The sequence below is a fragment of the Phacochoerus africanus genome, chromosome 2 (assembly GCF_016906955.1).
Source record: "Phacochoerus africanus isolate WHEZ1 chromosome 2, ROS_Pafr_v1, whole genome shotgun sequence".
Lineage (NCBI taxonomy): Eukaryota > Metazoa > Chordata > Mammalia > Artiodactyla > Suidae > Phacochoerus > Phacochoerus africanus.
Window position 1 is genome coordinate 33,500,867 of NC_062545.1, and position 25,029 is coordinate 33,525,895.

Sequence of the window (25,029 nt, forward strand, 5' to 3'; positions counted from 1 at the left end):
GAGAGAGAGAGAGAAAGAAAAGGAATGTTTGCAATCATAATGGCCAGAGGACTTTTCTTTCATTTCTATCAGTGGAAACAATTTTAGGGGAGTTCCCTTCATGGCTCAGCAGTTAATGAACCCAACTAGGATCCATGAGGATGCAGGTTCAATCCCTGGCCTCGCTCAGTGGTTTAAGGATCTGGCATTGCTGTGGCTGTGGCGTAGGCTGGCGGCTACTGCTCCAAATTGACCCCTAGCCTGGGACCCTCCACATGCTGTGGATGCAGCCCTAAAAGAGCAAACAAACAAACAATTTGAGATATGATGGCATAACGATGATGCCATTTTACCGAAGTGTGTAGACTGTGCCACACCCTGCTACTAATTTCACATAAAAAAAAGTTTCAAAGTACCAGAAAAAAAGAATGTGATTGTTCCTGACCATTGGCCTCCACAGAATTGCGCTTACATCAATATTCCATTTGGTAAAACACTTTAGATTCGCCATAGATTATTTTACCTCATTAATTATTCATGTAGGCTTTTTCATAAAAGAGTCAGTTCCAGGACGGCTGTAACCTTTATAATGTTTAAGAGCTCAGGCTCAATGGTTCTATAAACCTAGGTTGACAAGTCGTGGTTCTGCCACCTCCTAGGTGGGGTGACCTCACATTCTTTATCTCTAAAGTGGGCAGAATTCTAACACTTATCTCTGAGTTTGTGGTGACAATTACATGAGACTACATGGGCCAGGTCTAGCAAAGAGCACACACTCAAACTTTGGGTATTGTTACTGATTGGTAGTAAGCTTTTAACTATAAGGTCTTTTCCAGATGTTTGCCAAGAAGCCTAAATTAGCCTCTGGCAAGAGCAGTTAGAAATCATTCCAGGCATGGCTAGTATGTTGTTGTCCCTGGAGGAATAGTTAAGAAAATAAACTTTGGAAATGATGCAGAAATGTGTAGAGCTGTCCAGAGAGAAGGAAAAGGCTTTTTCCTTGTTGCTCCAGAGATGGAATTAGTAATAATGAAGGGAATTTCCAAGGAAGTAGGTTTAGATTCTGTGTACGGAGTAGTTTTCAGTCACAGCTCCTCAGGACAGAATGGGCTTACTGGCAAACTCCCAGAATTACTCATATGAAAGCTTGATAAAACATCAGGTAGGAAATATTAGAACACTCCCTCTTCGTTAGTTAATGCTGCTATATGAATCTAGGCTTTGTCACCTATGTAAACTGTAACTTCACCGTTGATGATTCAGTTATTCAAGTTTTTGTTATTGGTTGTGGTTTTTTTTTTTTTTTTTGTCATTTTAGGACTGCACCCGAGGCATATGGAAGTTCCCAGGCTAGGGGTCGAGTTGGAGCTGTTGCCTCTGGCCTACACTACAGCTCACAGCAACACTGGATGCTTAACCCACTGAACAAGGCCAGGGATCAAACCTGCATCCTCGTGGATGCTAGTCAGATTCATTTCCTCTGAGCCAAGACAGGAACTCCTTGTTATGTTACTGTAAATTGAGTTTAACTTTGCCAGTTGGAAGGTCGGTTTTCACATTGCCCTGTGTCCTGATACAGGCTTCCAATCATGTTAGCGAGTTTGTTTGAATATACACATTCTCCTCAGCTAATTCCATTAAAGCGACAGACACACCTCGAGGGAAAAAATGTGACAAATGATGTTGGTTCTGTTGTCGTTTGGTACCCTGCAAATACAATTCCACACTACTACGTAGGCTCCTAAATTGAAATATGAAAACCAGTTAATAAACCATTCACTAGCAATGAAGCTCAGAATTATTTTTTCCCATTATTTCTGAACGTGGTCGCCAAATTATTTGAGATTGCAATACTATATCCACCCTGTTTATAACTGACTTGTGTATATAAATGACAGCTTCCTTTTTCCTTCCTGTGTCAGATATCTAGTACATCCCATTTGAAGGGAATGAATGAAATGAATGAATAAACTGTCTCGATGTTGTTAATTACTTCGTGAGATGTTTCATAACAGGAAGGTGTTTGGCATGCAGTCAAGAGCTTGGAATATGAACCTCTTCAAGGACATTTAAAGTCGTTGCAGAAGAGAGTAAAAATAATACTTTTTTTTTTTTCCATAAAATGCCTATGAGGAAGAAGGATGTGGTATGAGGGATGGATTAGCTAACTCTAATCCATCCCTCATACCATCCATCACTTTAGGGGTAAAACAGGAATAGCCTTTCAAGAGAGTATGTTGGTGGTAAGGTTTGTTTCTGTGATGGTTACAAGAAAATTCTGAGAACTGTTTTTCATCTACTTGAGCCTTTTGTTTCGTTTTTGGCTTTTTACAGCTGCACCTGTGGGATATGGAAGTTCCCAGGCTAGGAGTCGAATCTGAGCTATAGCTGCCACAGCCATAGCAATGCAGGATCTGAGTCACATCTGCAACTTACACCACAGCTCGTGGCAACACTGGATCCTTAACCCACTGAGCGAGGCCAAGGATTGAACCCGCAACCTCATGGTTACCAGTTGGATTTGGTTCTGCTGTGCCACAATGGGAACACCTACTTGAGCCTATTTTTTGAGGCTAAGTAGACCCGGGGCACAAGCCTACCAGCTGTCTCCCTGTGACAGGCAACATTCGTAGGCCAGTAAACACAGAGCTTATTAGGAGGAAAGGAGGAGTCCAGAGGATTTCCATGTACCTGAATGCTAAATTGGCAGGATTCAAATTTTATATAACACGCTATGTAAATCAGTGTGTACCACATTTGATTTTATGCCTCACAAAAAATTAAAAAGCGTGGCTACCGTGAACCCAAATATTATTGTGTGCTAGTAAAATGTATTTCATTTTGCATGTTGTCTCTTATGATTAAACAAGTGGAGAGAGTATAATTGGGCCAAGATATTTCTGTTAAAACTGGACAAAATCTCCCATTATCATAATTTATGAGAGCTGGCAGCACTCATGGCTGTCCATAGGCCTGTATGACCCTGACAGACTGAGGATGTAGCAAAGGAAGAAGGGAAAAATAGAAAAATAAAGAAGACAAAAAGGAGATCTAGGGAAGTAAGGTAAAGGCCGGAGTGATGGAGAGGAAAACAGAGAAGAAAAGGGTTTTTAAAAGATAGAGTGTATGTATGCAGTTCCTGTCGTGGCTCAGTGGTTAACAAATCCGACTAGGAAGCATAAGGTTGCGGGTTCAATCCCTGGCCTCACTCAGTGGGTTAAAGATCTGGCGTTGCCATGAGCTGTTGTGTAGGTTGCAGTCATGGCTCGGATCCAGTGTTGCCGTGGCTAGTGGTGTAGGCCCGCAGCTGTAGCTCCAATTCCACCCCTAGCCTGGGAACTTGCATGGCCCAGGGGTGTGGCCCTAAAAAGCAAAAATAAATACATAAATAAACTTATTTATGAGGAAGATGGTATAGATCATAAAAACTGCCACCAGCAAAAACCACTTCAATTCAGGCTATTAGGCATATTAAAGAAAGTAGAATTTTTTTTTAGAAGAGAAAGGACATAGACATCTCTTATACTTTTCATAACTTTTGCACTTTATTTCCTTACCTACTGGACAAGGAACAGCATGGTGGATAAAAAGAATGGAATTTAGCCTAGAATTCTGTTTGATTCTAGCTTCTGGCACAGAACAATTGTGTTATCTTACACAAGTTACTTAATCTGCCCCTCAGCCTCACTTTCCTGCAGGCGTACAACTTCTGTGTTGTAAGGGGGGTGTGTGCATGTGAGAGAGAGATAGGGAGGGAGGGATAGAAGAAAGGAAAGGAGAGGGAGAGAAGGGTGGACAGGGGAAAAAAGAGAGAATTCAACTGAATTGAATGAGAATACATGTAAAACAGAGACAAGCCTGGCATAGAGTATGCCCTCAACAAATAGTAAGTACTTTTTTGGGGTGGGGGGTGTCTTTTTTTAAACCTCCCCCCCACCCTCCGGCCCCTGCAGCATATGGAAATTCCCAGGCCAGGGGTCCACTGATCGAGGCCAGAGGTTGAACCCACATCAGAAACTCCTTTTTTTTTTTTTTTTGGTCATTTTTGGCCCCGCTGCATATGGAGCTCAGATCAGAGCCCCAGTTGTGACCTAAGCCACAGCTGCAGCAATGCAGGATCCCCAACCCACTGTGCTGGGCAAGGGATGGACCCCACATCCCAGGGCTCCCAAGAGGCTGTAGATCCTATTGTGCCACAGCAGGAGTTTCTGAAGGGTATTTTGTTAAAAGCAGAAGGTAAGGGAGTTCGCTTTGTGCTTCAGCGGTCTATGAACCAGACCAGTATCCATGAAGGTACAGTTTGATACCTGGTCTCTTTCAGTAGGTTAAGGATCCACATCGTGGTGAGCTCTGGCTTAGATTAGACCCCTAGCCTGAGAGCTTCCATGTACTGCAGGTATGGCTCTAAAAAGCAAAGGAAAAAAACCTGAAATAACCAAAACATGGCATTGGCTTTTTTTTTTTTTTTGGATCTTTTTGTCATTTCTTGGGCTGCTCCCACAGCATATGGAGGTTCCCAGGTTAGGGGTCTAATCAGAGCTGTAGCTGCCAGCCATAGCCACAGGCACAGCAACAGCAACGCGAGATCCGAGCTGCGTCTGCAACCTACACCACAGCTCACTGCATCGCAGTCCCCTTAACCCACACAGCAAGGCCAGGGACCGAACCCGCAACCTCATGGTTCTTAGTCGGATTCGTTCACACCACTGTGCCACAGCGGGAACTCTGGCATTGGCTTTTATGTGAATGAAAATGACATTCCAGGTACCCATCATTTTTATGAGGTCATTTTTAACGCAAGAAGTAGCCTTTCTTGTTACCTGAATCGCACAGTTTTGCCTTGCAGGTTCGTTGGGTGTTGCTATGGTTCATTTTAATCCCAGCTCAAGAAAAGTCCTTATTCAAGTGTTACATGAAGGTAGCAGAAATTATCAGATGGAAACAGGAATTTAGAAGGGGAAAAAAGGCTCTGCTGTAATTCATTGTTTCCTAATCTAGACGACTCGTGCCTACAGTGATGAGAAGTGGCTGCAACCTGGCAATTTAACCAGATCATAATAACTTGGGGTCGGGGCAGCAAGGACCCCCTCCCCCCGCCCCCGCCCCCAACTGACGCACTCTGGCTGGGATTGTCCTGGGCTGGGACACTGCTCTGAGTCACCGGTCTCCCCATTGGAGAGCCAGGCGCTGGGGAGGCCCCGCCCCTCCCGTGTGAATCGCTGGCCTTGCGGGGGAGGAGCTGGCTGATGCTAATGAGCGGAGTTGTTGGGCGAGCCAGGAACTTCATTCCCCTTCTCTGTGTCAGGATCGCAGAAATTATGCCCCTTCTCTCACCATGAGCTGGCTCTCCAGTTCTCAGGGGGTTGTGCTCACTGCCTACCACCCCAGCGGCAAGGACCAGGCCGTGGGGGGCAGCCATGGCAAGGGAGGGGAGGAAGCCGCCGCGAGGTAAGCCGGAGAGCAAAACAAAACCCTCTTACCTGCTCCGGGAAGAAAGTGACAGGGAAGTTGGTGTGTAGAGAGGAGTCGACATCCGCAGGTCTCAGGTCGCAGCTAACCTCATGCAGCAGCAGTAAGACTGGGGTGGGGTTTTCTGTACTTTGCATCTCACCTAGTCTGAAACTACCCCTACCCTGACTGGTGCTAAGGATAGGATAAGAAGGAACTGGGGCAATGGCTGTCAGGCTTCTTGCTCAGCAGGTGCCTTTGCAAATGCTGGAAGATCAAATAGCTGTATTTGAAACACTTCCTATGAGTTGGAATTCTTGAATGGGCTCAAGGCCCAGCCACTGGAACTGCTGCTTGGGAAGGGTGCCAGCAGGCAAGGGGGCCGTTCAGTGTACAATCTGTTGTTGTTAGAGAGTGTATTTTTTTCTCCTTCTTAACTGAAAGAAACCAAACTTCTTAGGCAGAAAGCCCAAGACACTGGCCTGTGGCAATATGTTTGTCAGTTCTTTGGTGTATGTGGATTTTTTTGTTGGTGGGGGGAGCTTGCAGAAATGTTTTGTCAGGAAGCAGGACTCTGCTGCCACAGTGACCTGTGGTTAATGTTAAATCACTTTATAGGCAGAGAAGGCGAATGTTCTATAGACCACTGAGGTGCAGAGTGCCTTTCTCTCTGTACTTTGTTCTGTTTTTTCCAATTTTTTTTTTTCCTTCTCCTTCCTTTCCTTAATGACCTTCTCACTAGCCAAACATTTTTACCCTTGTCTTAGATATAAATTGTAAATATTGGCCTAGAAGCTTGCAAAGAGCAAATGCTCACCTAATAGGGTTGAACACTAAATTAGTTATCAGTAAGCACATTTCCTCCTTGATGTTTAATGTGATAATAAAACCTTCTTTGTTCTTCTGTGACTTATGCTTATGCATTAAGCTGGAATAATGCCTTCTTTCATTTGTTTTAAAATCCCCAGATGTGGGGGAGGGAAATACAAGTCAAAGAAATGGCTGTAATACTCTTTAGGTTCCCAGGCTGACCAGAGTGTTTTCCTCACATAGCAACCACCATATGTATTCCATTTTATTAACTCATTATCAAAGATAAAAGGGATTTGCTGCTTGTACTTTGGATGTGTTGTCATTGTATTTTCTGTCATGTTAAGTATTTTCTGTGAGAGGTCATAGAGTCTTCTCCATTTTTCTGGAGAACACTATCTGGAGAGTAATCTTTCAGCAGTAAGCAGACCGCAATGCCAGTTGCTTCCTGTCCATAGTTTGGGCTCCCCAAGACAGAACTGCCAGAATTGTGCAAACTTAGCACATTCTCCAAAGACTTTACTCTGGGATGGCCTGGGGATCCAAGCTGAATTTTAGATCTTGATTGTTTAGAGTGAAAAGAACCTAAGGGACCTTGAGTCCTGACCTCTCATTTTTTCCCTTGAGATCTCAGACTCCAGGGATTAGGCCATTGCAAGGTTGGCTGTTCTAGGGTTTTGCCTGGGGCTGCATATCAAGGTCTGGAGACTTCCGGTAATGTTTGCAGTTTTGCAGCATGTTGTGGGTGGCCTATACTTGAGTGGGTTGAAGGAACAAAAGAGAGGAACTAATCATCCTCAATCTAGGCTAGAGCAGAATCCAGAGATACCAAGGTGGCAGGCAAGGTGGCCTACTCACATAGGGAGCCCCCTTCATGGGGCTGCAGCACCAGGTCTGTTCCCAAGTGCCTCTCCCACTGGCTGCCATATTGCCTGCCCATTCTGGCCCCAAATTCCCACCACTGAATTAGAATCCTAAGCTGGAAAGCTGGGAGTCATGGTTTAAGGGCTAGCAGGAAAGGCAGGGAGGGGAGAGGAGGGGCAGTCCTTACTGGCTTTTACCCTTAAGGTTGAAATTATTTTTCAGATAAGCTTAGTGTTTCTTTGGGAGGCACCTTCTTCAGCCTGGAAGGGTTGAGATATTTCAGTTGGAATGGGAAGGGGATGGGTGGAGGGAGGAGGGGTTTGAGACTGGAATGGGGTCAGGAGTGACCCCCCTAAACGTGAGAGGGGATGTGCACAGAGCTTTGGCTCTGGCCACATTGGTCAACTGGTACCTTGAGCGTTGGAAAGCTGCTCTGAGGCGCAGTGTTGATGGAGGATATTAACTTCAAAAGGCTCTTCAAAAGTCAAAACCAAAAGAACTCTTAAAAAGAGACAAAAATTAGACTCTATGTTCCTATCAACCTATTTAGCAGTTGTTGAAGGGACCACGGAAGTCTAATTTGGCTTATTGAAAGACTTTGTCTCTTCTAAATAATATGCACTTTAAAAAACATTGTTATTTTTTGTCTTTTTTGGGGGGGCCTCATGGATTCCTAGGCTAGGGGTAGAATTGGAGCTGAAGCTGCCAGCCACAGCAACGCTGGATTCGAGCTGCATCTGTGACCTATACCATGGCTCATGGCAACACTGGATCCTCAACCCACCGAGCAAGGCCAGGGATCGAACCCAGGTCCTCATGGGTACTAGTTGGGTTGTTAACCACCGAGCCATGATGAGAACTCCAATAATATGCACTTTGATGAACTACTTAAATATTCAGGAAGATGAACTTGTGTATATGACATTTGAAAAGTATAAAGGGTTGTATATGTGATTTAGGGTATTTATAGAAAGTGTTTGATTTTTAGCTCTAAGTTACCTAGTTCTTTTTTATTGTTGTTTTGGTCTTTGAGAAAGCTGGGATAATAAGGATTTAATACTTTTGTAAGTAATCTGTTGGTCTAAAATTCCCTCCATTCCATTCAATTATCTGTTTTTATCAGGACACATTCATTGGATGCCTGATTAAGGAATTCTTCCTACTCCTGGTTAGAGCCTCTCAAATATTTACAGAATTGTTTTCAATTTTTTGTTATATTTCTTTCTGAAAACATAAGGATTTGAAGAAATATGCTAACACTAGTTGTTCTGACTGACATGGACATAGTCAAATGTTTTCAGAGGAAACCACTTTTTATGAGGAGCTATATTTATAAGACTTTGTTTACTTGTTAATTTTCAAGTGCGTTTCTTAATGTTTACTTTTGCAAAGCAGTTTTACAAAGAATACTAGTCTAGTCTTATTCTCCCTTGGCTTTCCTGTCATTAAAAAAAAAAAAAGCTATTCTGTTTGCTTTCTATTGGTTTTTGCTAATATTTGATAAAAATTAATGTCAAATGATATTTTTCTATTGGACCTTTTTTGTTTTTGTTTTTTAGTTTGGGTTTTTTTTTTTTTTATTTTGACTGTGCCTGCGGCCTCATGTAGAAGTTCCCTGGCCAGGGATCAAACCTGCACCAACAGCAGTGACAACATGGCATCCTTAACCTGCTTAGCCACCAGGGAACTCCTCTTATTGGGCCTTTTAACTCTATTTATTGTATAAGATATTTTTATGTCTCCTGCAAATAAATGTGTGGCATTTATCATGTAAGACCTTGTTGTGTCGACCCCATTTGCCATTGGTGTTGGGCAAGGAGAACCTAGAGGCACTAGGTTATGGTGACATAAACCCTGAAGCTCTGGACTTGGGGGTCAGCCTGCCTGGGTTCATATCCTGATTCTCCCACTTATCAGCCATGTGTCCTTGGAGGGATTATTTAAACTTTCTACCCATAAATTTAACTTCATATTCATTTTCACTTTTTTGTAAGTACTAAGTGGAATGATCCATGTAAAGCCCTTTAGAATAGTGCCTGGTTTGTAGCCAGGTCTCTTTCTTTCTTTCTTTTTTTTTTTTGTCTTTTTGCCATTTCTTGGGCCGCTCCCGTGGCATATGGAGGTTCCCAGGCTAGGGGTCGAATCGGAGCTGTAGCTGCCGGCCTACACCAGAGCCACAGCAACACCGGATCTGAGCCACGTCTGCAACCTACACCACAGCTCCCGGCAACACCGGATCCTTAACCCACTGAGCGAGGCCAGGAATCAAACCTGCAACCTCGTGGTTTCTAGTCGGATTCGTTAACCACTGTGCCACGACGGGAACTCCGGCAGGTCTCTTTTTTGAGAAAGACTTGATACAGAAAACACTTGATACAGAAAAGGGAAGAATACTGAGGTTTGTGGCACCTTTCACAAAGCATTTTCAAGCTTTTCACAAAAGCATTTTCATTTTCATGTTGTTCGGAAACCTGGGCATGATCCATATGCTTAACTATAAATGGAGTAACTGAAAGTTAACCATCCTGGGAAAGTTTAGGTGTTGGAAGTTTAAAAGACCTTGGCCGTGTCCTTTTGATCCAGAGCAACATTTACAATTTAAACTGAGTGAGGGCCACTTACCACAGGCCTGCCTTGGGGCTTTGATGGGCCATGCTGAGGTCTGCAAACATTGACTTTTATGGCCAGTTGGAATGTGGGTGGGTCCTCTTTTGGCAACTAGACTAATTGCTGCCTCCACGCTTCTGTCCTTCTCCTTTAAAAACTACTGCAGCCCAGTGTGCCACATGGAAGAGGGCTGTCATCCTCTGATGTCTTTCTTGATGAGGCCAGAGTTTTTTTTTACATGAATTTACAGCATTTTAAAAGACCTATGGTGAATAGAGTGCTTTTCTTCTGAATTTGTGTGTTATCTGAAACTGTATCTGTTTTGGGTGAAGGAATGGCTAGTAAAGAGCTTTTATAATGTAGTTAAGTGATGAGTGAAGCAACGGTTTTCTTTTTCTTTTTCATACCCTTGGTGTTTAAGGCATGATTCCTCATTCGAATCTTGCAGGAGTTAGTGACCAACTGCATTTCTAAGCTGTCCACATGGATAATTGTTTTCTGGATTAATCTAGTTGTCCATATTATGGCACAGGAGTGTTTTCTAAAAACGATTTTCATTACGTGTGTCCTTTAGAAGCCCTATGCGTAAATTTTCTCTTGAATTGTTCAAAGACACACCCAAGTGTTCTAACTGGGCAAGTCTTACCTTTATTTAGAGTTATGTGATATTTGCCTTTTAACTGCCTTCATCTGTGAGGCCTACAATTTTTGTGGGCCTATTTAAAGTTCTCTTCATGGCAAAAAAAAAAAAAAAAAAAAAAGAGAGATAAAAAAGGGGAGTTCCCGTCGTGGCGCAGTGGTTAACGAATCCGACTAGGAACCATGAGGTTGCGGGTTCGGTCCCTGCCCTTGCTCAGTGGGTTAACGATCCGGCGTTGCCGTGAGCTATAGTGTAGGTTGCAGACGTGGCTCGGATCCTGCGTTGCTGTGGCTCTGGCATAGGCTGGTGGCTGCAGCTCCCATTAGACCCCTAGCCTGGGAACCTCCATATGCCGCGGGAGCGGCCCAAGAAATAGCAAAAAGACAAAAAAAAAAAAGTTCTCTTCATGGAACTTATATTGGATATATGCTTGCTTGCTTGTTTCCTTCTTTCGGTCCTTCCTTCTTTCCTTCTGTCTTTCTTTCCTTTCTTTCTTTGCCACACCGACAGCATGTGGAATTTCCCAGGCCAGGGATCGAACCCGCACCACAACAGTGACCGGAGCTGCTCCAGTGACCATGCTGGCTCCTTAACCCACTGTACCACACGAGAACTCCTATGCTTTTCAATTATAAGGGTTTATAAATTTTAAGAACCCTACTCCATCAAAAAAATAATAAAGTGCTGAAAACTTTTCTTATCTTCCATGGCACCCTTATGTCTTTCACTGTCCACCCTTGTCTCTCTTTTCTAAGTGTGGCTAGTGCTTATTGGAAGGTTTCTGGTTGCTTTTCTTGTGTTTAAGTTCTTAGTACTTGGGATGTTTTTGAGAGCATTGTAGCAAAACAAACTCCACCTAAATTGATGCATTTAACAATGAATGTGATGGCTTCTGGATTGTATGGCAGTTTGGCCTCAAGAGGTTTTAATAATTGGCTGACCAGAGTGAATTACTTTTTTTTCTCTTGGTTTAAAATTCCTTGTTACCTGCGCACCTGAGTATTGTTCACTGGTTAGAAACAGAACCCAGCATCCTAGAAGCCAAGGCTGCACCTGTGGGCCTGGTACCTTTCTCGCCTACATTTTCTTGATTGGAACTCTGCTCAGAGGTCCTCTCCTTGTCACTCTAGTGATGTCCCTGTGAGAGAGAGCTTGGAACAGCAGAAGCTGGAGGCCTTCAGGCTGTTGCTAGGGTCGGGGTGGAGGGTGAGGTGGGCGAGGTTAGCAGCCTGTCTCCATGCTGGGCTTGGAGAAGAAGGTGTGCTAAGGTAGATGGGACACCGCTCCTTTCCTGAACTGTCTCCTGTAGGTGAGACACTTCTGTCCTGACCCAAACCTTGCATTTCATACAAATGCTCTGGGATGAAACAGTGTGTTGTCAGAGTTGTAGTCAGCATTGGTTTTTTTAATGATTTTGTTTACATTTGATAAGAGCAGGTAGAAACTGAAAAGTCTCCTTATTTGAGCAGCACAGAGCCGTAAAGGAAAAGTAAGTTGTTGGGGATGGCTTAGGGCAGAGGAAGCAGAAGGGGTGATACCTAGATAATTCTGAAGACACTTTCTTGTAACTTCTGTTTTTGTTGCTGTGAGCCGGCCAACTTTAGCTTTTTTTTTTTTTTTTTTCCCAAGAAGCAAGCAGAAACCCTGGAGGTCTGTGTGGCCAGTTACTACAGGTGGAGTCTTTACTGAGGTTCACTAAGTATCTGAATTTTTGTGTTGGAAAAAATTTGTGAAAACATCGCCTCCTTTACACAATAAGTAGTTGCTTTTGCAAAGGACACTTGCGTCTTTAGGGAAAAAGAGACTTATTGCAGCATCTGGGTCATAAGGAAAAGACCATGTCCCTATCTTCCCTCAGGACTGGTCACATGCCATGTTACTTAATTTTCTGAGACTGGCCTTATAATCTCATCTTTTCAAGCTTGAGCTTGGCGCTTAATGGATATCCCAGCCTCGTTGCCTTCTGTCATCTTACATCTCAGAGCAAACCCACTGGTTTCAAATTTTTGAGAGGGGGGTCAGGTTTGCCTGTGAGCTGTCCTAGGCAGCTTATGATTTGACCATTTGGGGTCTTTTTAAAGAAACAAGAAGTTCCTGTTGTGGCTTAAACAGTTAAGGATCCATCATGGTGTCCATAAGGATACAGGTTCGATCCCTGGCCTTGCTCAGTGAGTTAAGGATCTGGTGTTGCCACAACGTGCAGTGTAGGTCACAGTTGTGGCCCGGATCTGGTGTTGCCATTGCTGTAGTGTAGGCCAGCAGCTGCAGCTCCAATTCCGCCCCTAGCCTGGGAACTTTTATATGCCACAGGTGCAGCCCTAAAAAGAAAAATAAATAAAGAAGTAGATTCTGCACACGGGCAGATTCCCTTTTAGGGGGTGTGGCATCTTTGCTAAACTGTTTAGAACTTTATGTGACTCCTCATGTATGAAATGAATGTAGTAATGCTCTGTGTGCTTTGCAAGGTTTATTATACAGATCAACTGTGTAGCTTTTGAGAGTATTCAAAAAACATGCACATGAGGAATATTAATTACTAAATCCTTTGCAACACAATATCTTTCCCCTGGACATTTCACTTAACCAGAATTGTCATACTGAACTTTATGGGTTAATTTTCACTTACTTTTTTTTTTTTGTCTTTTTGCCATTTCTTGGACTGCTCCCGCGGCATATGGAGGTTCCCAGGCTAGGGGTCCAATCGGAGCTGTAGCCGCCAGCCTATGCCAGAGCCACAGCAACTTGGGATCCCAGCTGTGTCTGTGACCTACACCACCACTCATGGCAACGCTGGATCTTTAACCCACTGAGCAAGGCCAGGGATTGAACCTGCAACCTGATGGTTCCTAGTCGGATTCGTTAACCACTGAGCCACAATGGGAACTCCCGTTCACTTAGTTCTTTTTGCTGTGTATTAAAATGTAATTTTTTTGAGGATGTACGTCTTCCCTTGTCTCTCTACCTAGATTTAGTAGCCAAGTGCTTGACTAGACAGGTAATAAAAGTTTGAATGAAAGAATGAGTGAGTGGACGTGAAAGAGAATAGGGTGTAGTGATTACGCAGGCACTTTGGAACCAGATTGTCTGGGTCAGAGTCCTGGTTCTGTCATTTAATAGTTGTATGACCTTGGAGAAATTATTTAATGTCATAGAGCCTCAGTTTTTTTCTTTTCTTTCTGCAGACTGGCCATAGTAATACCTAACTCAAGAGTTATTATGAGGAGTTCCTTGGTAGCTCAGTGGGTTAAGGATCTAGCATTGTCACTGCTTTGGCACAGGTTTGATCCCTGGCCTGGAAGCTTCCACTTGCAGACATGACAAAAAAAAAAAAAAAGTGCTTGACATAGAGCACAATGATTTTCTTTGATGCAGGAGAGTCAAAAATGGTTACCTATTGGTGAATTAATTTGGAAATACTGCCAACATTTTTGAAATTGATTTATAAGTGGTGTGGCAAAAGAGTGCTTTAATTTGTGTACGGTAGAACTTCTTAATTTGAAATATAATATATGTAGAAGTTTATGATATTTGTAACAATATTTCAGATTACATTAATTTTAATAACTACTAAGAATACCAAAAATGTCTCTTAAAAAGGACTTAAGGGGAGTTCCCTGGTGGCCTAGTGGGGAGAATTTGGCACTTTCACCACTGCAGCCTGAGTTTAGTCCCTGGTCTGGGAACTGAGATTCCCGCATTAAACCCTTGTGTGCTGTGGTCAGTAAATTAATTAATTAATTTTAAAAAAGGGGGCTTAAAAGTATCAAACCCTTGTTAGACCCAGTTGACTGTTTTTAAATCAGTTTTTGTAGTTTGGATAGATATAATTTCTAAATAATTTGTAACTTTTAATAAGATGGAAAATCATCTCTTGCAGAGTCAGGAAAAGTTATTTGCTCATGTTCCTTGAAGACCAAATTGACTTTAGGTTATTTGAATACTTGTAGGTAAAAATACTAGTATATCATCATAACTAAAGTATTTGAAGACAGAATAATTTGTATACCTCCCTCCCCCCAAATATATTTGTGTACTTTCTGAACGACTGTTGATCTTAGAACCAAGAAGTGATGTTTCATGGAGCAGAGCTAAGCTGATGGTCTGATATCCACCGCCCAGATCTGGCTGGGCCTGTTCACCCACCCAATTCCTGCAGAGCCCCAACCCCTTTCCCATTTAGTGCACACTTTTGAAGACTACACTGTTGATTTTTCTCTTTATCTGTGTTATACATAATACGTTTATTTTTTAAAAAAATATTTTTTAAATGTTTTTGTCTCTTTAGGGCTGCACCCATGGCATATGGAAGTTCCCAAGCTGGAGTCAAATGGGAACTGTAGCTGCTGGCCTGCACTGCAGGCTCAGCAACACCAAATCTGAACGTCGAAGCTCAAGGCACCACCTCACTGAGCGAGGCCAGGGATCGAACCCGCGTCCTCGTGGATACTAGTCACATTCTTTACGCATGAGCCACAATGGGAACTCATTTATTTTAAATGCCTGCTATGCACTGGGCCCTAGGCTAGGAAACTGTCCCCATAGCCAGTTCTCAGATCTCTCCTGTACCTACCTGACTTTCAGGTTGCTATAAACTCCTGCTTGGGAAAGGCTCTCTAGAGCAGGCTCTTTGGCTTCCACCTCTAAGAGACTGGGGACTCTTTTGGTGGGAGTAGATGGCGCTGGAGGAAGGAAGGAGATGGTGAACTGGAGGGAAGGGGGAGGCACATGCCAGTGAGTAATGCAGAAGCTATTTTCTGTGGGGAGGGAGGGGGGAATCCCATACCTGATAATTGAATTGCTTAGAGCTGTCAGTTCTCCAGTCATGCCCTTTTCTGGATTAACTAAGTTCTTCTCAAGTAGCCGGAAAACTCAAAACACCATAGATTTGTAGCATTGTTGCTATGGGAGAGTGTGTTCTGAGCTCCCAGCAATAGGTTTCGAAATACACTTTTCAAATTTAAATAAAATCTTCAAGTCAAAGATGACTCTTCTTTGTTGCCTCTTAGGGTCTTTGTGAATTGAGTTGCAAAAGGGATGTGTTTTGGCTGCCTTTAGTTCTGTCATACTCTAGTCCAATGTACTTCTGAGGGTACCTGGGGGCTCTGTGTGCCCTACTATGTCTTTCCTCAGCTCCTAAACATGTGCCTGTCTTCCGTGAGGGAGTATGCACTTCTATAAATGGGTTATTTATTTTGAAAGATTTAGGAACGTGGAAATTGATACTATGCTCTTATGACGAGTTGAATCAAATTAAAACTGAATAATGCAGTTAAAGTGGGAAATGCTTTAACATCATGCTGCTGTAAAACTGAAACAGTAGAAAAATATTGGGATTCACGCTAACAAGAATTTTTGAAGCTTGGGTGGTTTGGCTCTAGAGATCTGGTTTATCTCTGAATGCTCAGCGTCTGTCAGATACCATCTGTATTTTGAGGAAAATAGTAGGAATTATTTATTGTCAAGCAGCGTAAAATTGAAATCCTGTCTAGAAAGAGATTTAGGTAATTCAATAAGGCATTAGAAATACATAAATGTAGAATGTCTTGAAATTTTAATTATTAAAAGAACCTAATATGTATTTTAGTAAATAACTGTGAAGGTCTTTGCTGGGTGTGAATAATAAACAGAATAAAAAAGGTGTAAGAATTTCTTCTCTGAAGGAGCTTGCAGTATAATTCAGATGGATTCTGAAACAACTTTTTCAGTATCATATTTAGAAGCCATGGCATGGTGCTGTCTCTTGAGGTATAAAACTTAAGAAGAATTGAGAGTAAGATTTGGTTTGAGTACGAAAAGGTGACTTAACAACTGCAAGTCGAAAGGAACTTTAGCTATTTATAGGTAGTCTAGAAACATGTAATTCAATCAACTTATTCTATAATTAATGTTTTGACTAGGGTTACTAAGTGTGTGTCTTTTCATTTCTCTCTAGTCCAAATAACACTGTCAAAGCTATGGCCCATCATCTGATGGAAATAATTTAGGTCAAGGTAGAAAGAAATTTGTATGATGTCTTCCCCCCCCCCCCCCCGTAAATCATTGATGGTTAATTTTTAAAATTTGTTATTGAAAATGGGGATGTGAATGCTTTAGTATTTCCAGGGTAAAATTCTTTTGGATTATGGCAGTTTTGAATCATTCTGGATTATAGTATATTTACACAGTGTCATCCGACTGGACCTCTTTAGGGAATTGTGTAAGTGTATTAATCCTTTGCTTCCTATTTTTTCAGAGGAAGCTTTCTGTCCTTTGATTTAGTAGGGGCCTGGCAGGTTGTATAAGAAATAAGTGATGTGGAGGATTGAAAAGTGCAGGCCTCAGAAACATGTGGGTTTTGTTAGAAAATGTTAGCTAGAATTTTAAAAATACTGAGTGAGGCACCCCACCCCCCCAAATCCTGTCTGGAGGTTGAATCAGACCCAGGCATCCCATCTGGTGAAAGTCAAGGTAGTGGCTCACAGTTGTCTGTTGCTGTGTCACATATACCACCCCAAACCTCGGTGACTTAACAGTGTTCTGTCTTGATTCTGGATCACAATCAGGTTCTTTCTTGGGGTCCATCAAGCAAGAGGGGCTGAGGCATGGGGGATCCTCAGAGGCTTCTTCAGGCACAGGTTTGACACCTGGACTGGTAGGTCATCTTTCTTCTTGTGCAGCTTCTCTTCATGACTAGCTTGGACTTCATCTAATCATGGCCGTGTCCAAGGAGTTGGGCTTCCTGCGTTCTTGCTGGCTGACCCCAGAGTGAGCATTCTAAGAAGTCTAGGTGGAACCTGCCAGGCTTCTTAGGGCCTAGCGTCAGAAGTTACTCAGTGCCACTTGGCTAAATTTTTTTGGCCAATTAATCATAGCCCTGCTCAAATTCAAAAGCATGGAAAAAGAGGCTTCATCTCTCGGTGAGGGAATGGCTTACCTATCTTTGTCAGGAGGTCATCTTTGGCAATGAGCTACTCAGTTATCATTCCAGTCTCTCTGTATCTGGCCCCAGCTACCTTTTCTGCTCTTAGCATCAGCTGCTCTTAGAGATCTCTGTTCCCTGGAGCTTGACTTTAAAATCCTCCACCAGTACATACGCATCCTATGTGCATGTATCCCTCTGTCTTACTTTGTTGAGTTTATGTTGGAGAAATTTTTTCTGTTCATGAGGAACATAAATGCCTTAAGCATGGGCCTAATTTGTCTTTATCCCAAGTGCTAGATGGATTCAGTACCCTATATGTAATAGGAATTCAACTGTATTTGTGCATTGATTGATTGGAAGGGTTGGGTTTTATGTTTGCAGGACAATTTACTCTAGAGCCTTTTTTTTTTTTTCTTTCCACCAAAAAATATGCTTGATTCTCAAAAATGTCTGTTCACAAGTTTCTGAATTTGAATTGGGTTTAGCCACAAGTGAATTTGAATTTGGAAAGAACAGAGTCCTGAGAAATGAGATCTTCCTTCGAAAGAACATGTTTCCTCTGTTCGATGGCAGCAGAATTGCCAAAGGCCCTTGTTTGTTTACATCCAGTGATATTGACTCTAAGGGACTCTTGGACACAGATGTAGTGTTTTGGAGTACATAATATTTTTGAAATTACATAGTACATATGGAAAACATCCCAGAGGCTGTATAAAAATTAATTGCCAGTATTCGTGTTGCTTGCTTTTTCTACTCCCAGAACATTAGTTAAATTTAGCAGTCGTCCAATAATTCTTATCATTGTGCCTTAATGTTCCCAAATAGCATCACTGTAGGATTTCCTTTATTTCTTGTCTAGAAACATTGCTGTACTCTACCAGTTACTAAGTCTTTGCCACTTGCCACACTTCCTTCAAAGCGGAGTGACTAGGAGGATACCTTCTGAATTCTGGGGCAGGAGGAAGCATTTTTTTCCTTAAAGAAGGGAGATTCTTTTTAAAGCAGTACTTGAAGATTAGAATATGTACCTTATTTAAAAGTACTTTGTATCTCCAGCTTAGAGCTTCCACTGATCTTATTTTATTTTTATTATTTTTTTTGCTTTTTTGGGCTGCACCTGCAGCATATGGAGGTTCCCAGGCTAGGGGTTGAATAGGAGCTACAGCTGCTGGCCTACACCACAGCCACTCAGGACCCAAGCCGTGTCTGCAGCCTACACCACAGCTCACGGCAGTGCCAGGTCCCTGACCCACTGAGCAAGGCCAGGGATTGAACCCGCATTCTCATGGATACTTGTTTCTGCTGTGCCATAATGGAAACTCCCTACTACATAAATTTTTACTATCTTTCTATAGCAATAATGGTAATGTTTTATTTGTCCAATCACTTAATTCCTAAGACTTTAGGGTCATTTAAGGAATAGATATACACCAATTACTCCACCCTATCATATAGATCAGAAATCATATCATCTCCATTTTGCAGGCAAAGGGAAGAGACTAATCCCTTTTGAGCTTAGTTTGAAGCCTGAAGCTTGAAAGCCAAGGCCAGGCTATGTATCAAAAGCAAACTGTTCTGATAACTTTTTACATATTTCAGTAGAGATTAATACTTTGATAATCTGCTTGAAGCAAAATTCCCTCAATAAATAAGTGAAAGGGATAGATCTGTCTCCCAAATTGTGTATAGAATATCATTACTAGATGTTCCCTTAAAAAAGAATTTTGTGGTTTAATATTTTGGTTTAAACAAAGTTTATTGAAACACACCTTGTAGCATATAATACCATAGCTATCTATTATTATGAATTTCTAAAAAAACCCCAAAAACTGGTAGCAAGAAACATATGCTAAATATTCTAAATTTATTTGACATAGGAGTCCTGCACCCTTTTTTATATAAATTTTTTATTACTCAAATGAATTTTATTACATTTACAGTTGTACACCTTTTTTTTTTTTTTTAATAGAACACTTATTACCAGTATTTTAGGGAACACAATTTATAGAATGCCAAAATACTGCCCTTTCTTTATAAGTGAAAAAATGTCAAAAATTGTGTACTTTGGACTTAGTGACACATTTTGGGCTTTTTGCTATGGTGGTAATAGTTGTTAAATAATTAACAACTCTTAAAATAATAGCTAATAATAGTAATAATAATAGTAATGATAGTAATAGTTTTAAAAAATTACCCCTTTCTTTTGTGGCCACTGTCTGTTTCATCAATACAGGTAAGATCTCCCCTTGTTGAACATGTTTCCACAGTAAGAAGTTGGTTTTTTTTTTTCTTTTTAATACTGAAGACTTAACAGAATACACATCTTTTAATGTAACATTTCTTAGCTTCTGTTTTTATAGGGAAAATTTATATATATATATATGCCGCCAAACCCAATAATGACATTTGAAACCCAAATGTGAGGGAAATAACTCAAGTTCCATTTTTAGTATGATGTGGACGTCTTGAAAAACACCCAAAGTCAGCCCAGAGGATAGACATGCCATGCCCCTGCCTAGAAACAACACTTAATCTTATGAATGATTTGCTGTTCAGTAAATGGCATTTTAAGCATTTTACATTCAACATGGTAGTTGGTTAAATATGTATTGGAGTCGTGCCGTGTGTTTTGTTTTGGAAATGAGTGGAGGGGCTTGGGTAGTCATGTTATCTGTTCTATTTTCTATTTAAAAGGATAGGACAATGGCAGTGTTTTTTTTTTTTTTTCTTCTTCTTCTCGGGTAAGGATTGCTGCCACTAAATTAGGTTATTTGAACTTATTTCACCCTCATAACAACCCAGGCAGGTAGGTGATACTCTACCCAGTTTGTACAGGGAGAAATGGAGGCATGGCCTGGGCCAGGAGCTCACTCGAGGTCCTAGAGCTAAGCGGCTGGACTGGGATTTGAACCCAGGCCGTCTGCTGTCACCACTGTGCCCTTCATAGGAATGATTGGTTTCTAACTCTTGTCAACAGAATGTGGTTTCTAGAAGTATATGCAGAGCCATTTAAATGACAGCTGAATGTTCGATTGGTAGTTCTCGTGCGTGTTTATAAGAAAACTCTGCCCTCTTTGGTATTGAAAGACGATTATGCCAATCTGGATTCTAAGCAATTCACTGGTAGTAAAATAGGCACTTTGGGAGATAACCTTTCAAACCTCGAGATATCATTTACTGCAATGAAGTAGTAAATGGCTTTGCTAAATTCTGCCCTTTGAGCAAATAATTTTGTGTGGCCTTGAGGTGTCTCCTGGGATTTTGTGGTCAGCTATTCATGTAACTGGGGCAAATTGTATCACAGAGGAAAAGGAAAACAAATATTTATGGAGAGCTCTCTATGTGTAAAGCCCTTTAAAATGGAACTTGCTTAATCTTCATAAGGGGAAGAATTATTATCCACATCTTAAGAAAGAGAAAGCTCTTCTTGTATGTGGAATCACTGGTCTCAGATGGCATAGCTTGTATGTAGATCAATTCTGACATGAACCCTGATCATTTTCATGGGCCATTATTGTTTTTCTCCCTTCAAAGCATGTATATCTGAATGACAGGGTCTTAGTTCAAAGGAATGGTGTCTTCCGCGACAGGCCCTGATCTGGATCTTTCAGAGCTGCAGTCTGGGCAGGCCATGACCGTGGTGGGGGCTGCAGGGGCCATGGGGAAGTAAAGGCTCCTGTAGATAAAGTAGGAGTTCCTGCTATGGTGCAACAGGATCAGCAGTGTTTTGAAAGCACTGGGGACCGGTTCAATCCCTAGTCTGGCACAGTGGGTTAAGGATCTGGTGTTGCCACAGCTGCAGCTTCAGTTGTGACTGCAGCTCCGATCTGATCCCTGGCTCAGGAACTCCATATGCCACGGGGCAGCCAAAAAAAAAAAAGGAGAAGAGGAAGTGCCAGGCTGGGGCCTCTTTTGTCTTGCCATCACTAGCCATTTGCAAACTGGAAACTCTCTTCAAATGCATTGATCTCCCTGCACCAGTATGACACAGAACAAGATACCCTTTTAAAATACTGCCACTATTGCCGTCATCATTGTTGTGGCAGTGGTTGTAGTTTTCTTTTTTTTCTTTTTTGATTTTTAGGGCCGCACCCGCAGCACATGGAGATTCCCAGGCTAGGGGTCGAATCGGAGCTGTAGCTGCCGGCCTATGCCAGAGCCACAGCAACGCCAGATCCTTAACCCACTGAGCGAAGCCAGGGATTGAACTCGCATCCTCGTGGATCCTAGTCGGATTTGTTAACTGCTGAGCCACAACAGGAACTCCCAGCTGTAGTTTTCTCTAAAGTCTGAATAGTCAGATTTTCCTTAGTCCTAGAAAAATAGGACAATAGGACAGCCCTGAGGCTACATTGTCCCCAGGCTATCCCCAGCGATCTAGGTGGTCTCAACACCCTTTCTTTTTTTATTTTATTTTATTTTTTATTTATTTTTTGTCTTTTGTTGTTGTTGTTGTTGCTATTTCTTGGGCCGCTCCCACGGCATATGGAGGTTCCCAGGCTAGGGGTCGAATCGGAGCTGTAGCCACCAGCCTACGCCAGAGCCACAGCAACGCTGGATCCGAGCTGCGTCTGCAACCTACACCACAGCTCACGGGCAATGCCGGATCGTTAACCCACTGAGCAAGGGCAGGTATCAAACCCGCAACCTGATGGTTCCTAGTCGGATTCGTTAACCACTGCGCCACGACGGGAACTCCCTCAACACCCTTTTTGGTGCTTGGGAACGTTCCATGGAGATCCGAGTGAACCGTTGTCCTCTTTAGCTGTGAAAATGTGGAAAGGTTGCAGTTGCTAATGAACTGCTCTTTTTCACTTAGTAAAGTCGTCCAAACACTTTAGGGGGCTGCAAGGACATTAAAGCCTTGGCCCACCACAGACCTAAGAGTCTCAAAATAAAATGACCTATTTGGTGTTTCAAAAGCGCTTTTGATTAAATTACTGAAAATATTGAAGAAGGTGGTGAGTGACGGCTGGCTGACTGGACAGCATTTACTTACAACTATCTTCTAGCCATGGATATTTTTCATAGCGGAGAGATTTTCTCAGTTGCTAACTACTAACCAAGTGATCAGCTCACCGCAGCTCTTTCTGCAGCTTCTCCACTTTCAGGCAAAGTCATTTGAGACTTGTCAGAAAGCCAAAGATTGGGGAATACCTTATTCTTGGTCCTAAACCTAGACCTATTTTATAAATAGTCCCATTTCCAGGCCAAGCTGTCCCTGTGTGACATGTTCCCACAAATGTCCCACTGCCACAAACTGCTCGTCTTCGCAAAAATAGAATCCTGTGTCTGCTCAGTGAGTTCCTGCTTTCCTAGGATGCCGTCCCTGTGCCTCTCGACCACATGGGAAAGAGAGCAAACATCACCCAAAGAGATCCTTTTGCCTCCTAAGAGTCTCTGCCTTTGTGTGATACTTGACATTATGTCCTTTCTCTGTACCCAGGCAAATGGTTTGCATGCAGCAATTTTCCAAAGTGGCCAACTCTGTAGACCCAGAGTGGGGTGGGGGTGGGGGTGGTCAGGGAGAGGGTAGGGAAATATGAACCCAGGTGAGATAGAATAATCTTGAGAAAGGGGCCTTCCCAGGCAAGCCAAGCTCTGTGGACAAACTTAACTCTTGGGGAGAAGGCAGGCAGGGAGGGAGCGTGCATTTTGAAAAGAGTCATACAGGGAGTTCCCTTTGTGGCTCAGGGTATTAAGGATCTGGCGTTGCCAGGAGAGCTGTGGTGTAGGTCTCAGATGCAGCTCAGATCTCATGTGGCTGTGGCTGCGGCATAGGCCGGCAGCTGCAGTTCTGATTCGACCCCTAGCCTGGGAACCTCCATGTGCCACAAGTGTGGCCCTAAAAAAGCCCCCCCCCCCAAAGGTGTCAAACATTTCGCAGTGTAAAAAATAATCTATGAAGAAAGAGGCCCAGGCTGCCTTGCCCTTGCCTCAGGCCAGTGGGCCCAGAGGTCTCAGTCTAGGGAAGTAGGGGGGGGTCCCTGGACTTTCAGGGTCAGGAACAGAAAAGTAAGCCTAGGCCTGGGAGAGGAGGAGAGCAGTTACTAGAGGGACAGTTGCTCCTGTCACCTCCAGAGGTGCTGGCAGGGTCAGCACTGAGGCAGCCTGGGGGCAGACCTGAGGTCACGCTTGAGAGACCTGTGGCAATCGAGGTGGCATGAAGGAGCAGTCAAGAACTCAGAAGGCCACTGTGGGCTGACCAGAAGTGGGGGCATGAGGCTGGTGGGCATAGCAGGTACCAGGCTTTTAGTGGCTGGGAGGTGTATATATAGCCGCTCAGCAGCCTTTGGGGAAACTGTAAACAGACTGTGGGTCAGAGAAGCTTCCTGCAGTTAAATGGGTGGGATATACACCAGAGACCATTGTGCCGCTGTGGGATAGTTCACATCCCCTCAGGTGTGCTTCCCGGAAAGGTAGCTAGGGAAGCACCTGTTCAGGCATCCTTTTATTTCTTAATTGATAGTATAGAATTTTTTTTTTTTTTTAAATCCTCTTCTAAAATTTTGTTTCGTGAAACCTTGGCCAGTCAGTTTTAATGCTTGGAGAGAGGTGATCTATAAATTTCTGCCTGAAATCCTAATAATCCAAGCATCTCGAAGAAGTTATCCAAAGAGCGAATTTCATGAGAAAAAAACTAGCTTCCTGGGCCCAATATTAGAGTGGACAAAATGCATTGCGGGGTAGCTAGGTCTTCGCCTGGAGATGGCTGCAGCCAAGGGTCCACCTGACTCTGTCTCCCTGCCCCGGTCCCTGTCTGCTTGCTCTCTAAGTGGAGTTCCTCCAGCTTCTAAGGGCCTATGCTAATGTGGCCTCAGTCTGTATGGTTCTTTATCAAGGAGTGGTTCTGGGATAGTCTGAGCCTATTTGTGTTGCCAGTGATTATTTCTGGGTTGTTCACTCCCTTTTCTCTCTCGTACCTACTCACGGCTTCTTCCCCCATCTCATTTTTGTTAATGAACTAAATTAAGGCTTGAATCACCTGTTAAATTGCGAGGATTTTGTGCACTGCTATAGCATGCCTTGTGCTACTCACCCAAGAACAGCTTAAACTGAGCCCCGTAGATAAATGATCAAGATGCAATGCACTTGGTACCCTGTGGGGTTTTTTTGGGTGCCACTCTCCTCTTTTTTTCAGCCACTCATGGTGTTTGTATTGAAAACATGCCGATTGCATTGAAGCGAATTTACAGTTTCAGAGATTTTAAGGAAACATCCCGATATTGTGAATCACATGAGAGTGACTTGGTCCCTCATGAGTCTTCTAAACTGTGACATACATTTTTTAAGCTCATGAACTTAAAGTGTGCAATGTTGTCCTTCTTTTTCAGAGGGACACTAAAGGCTACAAATCTACACAATGCTGTGTTACTGAGATAGATCCTCTTCCCTCTGCATGAATATTTTTTAAGTGAATATTTATACTATTTAATATTTTATGTGGATTACATCTTGGATTAAAAAGTAAATAAAGACAATATTAACTGTTTGAAAGCCTTATCTATGGATTCTAAAATTGTACTCGTGACTAATGTAAACAATCAACTGTTACTTTACTCTCTGAATTTATCATCGTTTATTATATTTGGAACATGAGTCATTTTACACTTGGAGAATTTCGTACGTTGTATATATTGACAGATGTTTTGAGCCAAGTTGGTAAAATCTACCAGTTTTGCTCAATCCACATCAGATATTTATGAGTTTTCCATTTTAAGGATAGCATTTATAGGAATATATCTGGTAAGCATGTATTTAGTTCATCAGTGATTTTACT

At 42.6% G+C, this 25,029-nt stretch overlaps 1 protein-coding gene across 2 annotated transcripts in view; it reads left to right on the forward strand.

Annotated features, from left to right (window-relative positions):
• Positions 1–5,223: 5,223 nt before the first annotated feature.
• The window catches only part of ARHGAP18 (Rho GTPase activating protein 18), a 135,797-nt gene continuing 115,991 nt past the window's right edge, over positions 5,224–25,029 (forward strand). For both annotated transcript variants that reach the window (XM_047758934.1, XM_047758943.1), the window contains exon 1: positions 5,224–5,427. In XM_047758934.1, the coding sequence (XP_047614890.1) occupies positions 5,315–5,427 (113 nt within the window). In that variant the 5' untranslated portion in view covers positions 5,224–5,314. The remainder of the gene's footprint in view (positions 5,428–25,029) is intronic.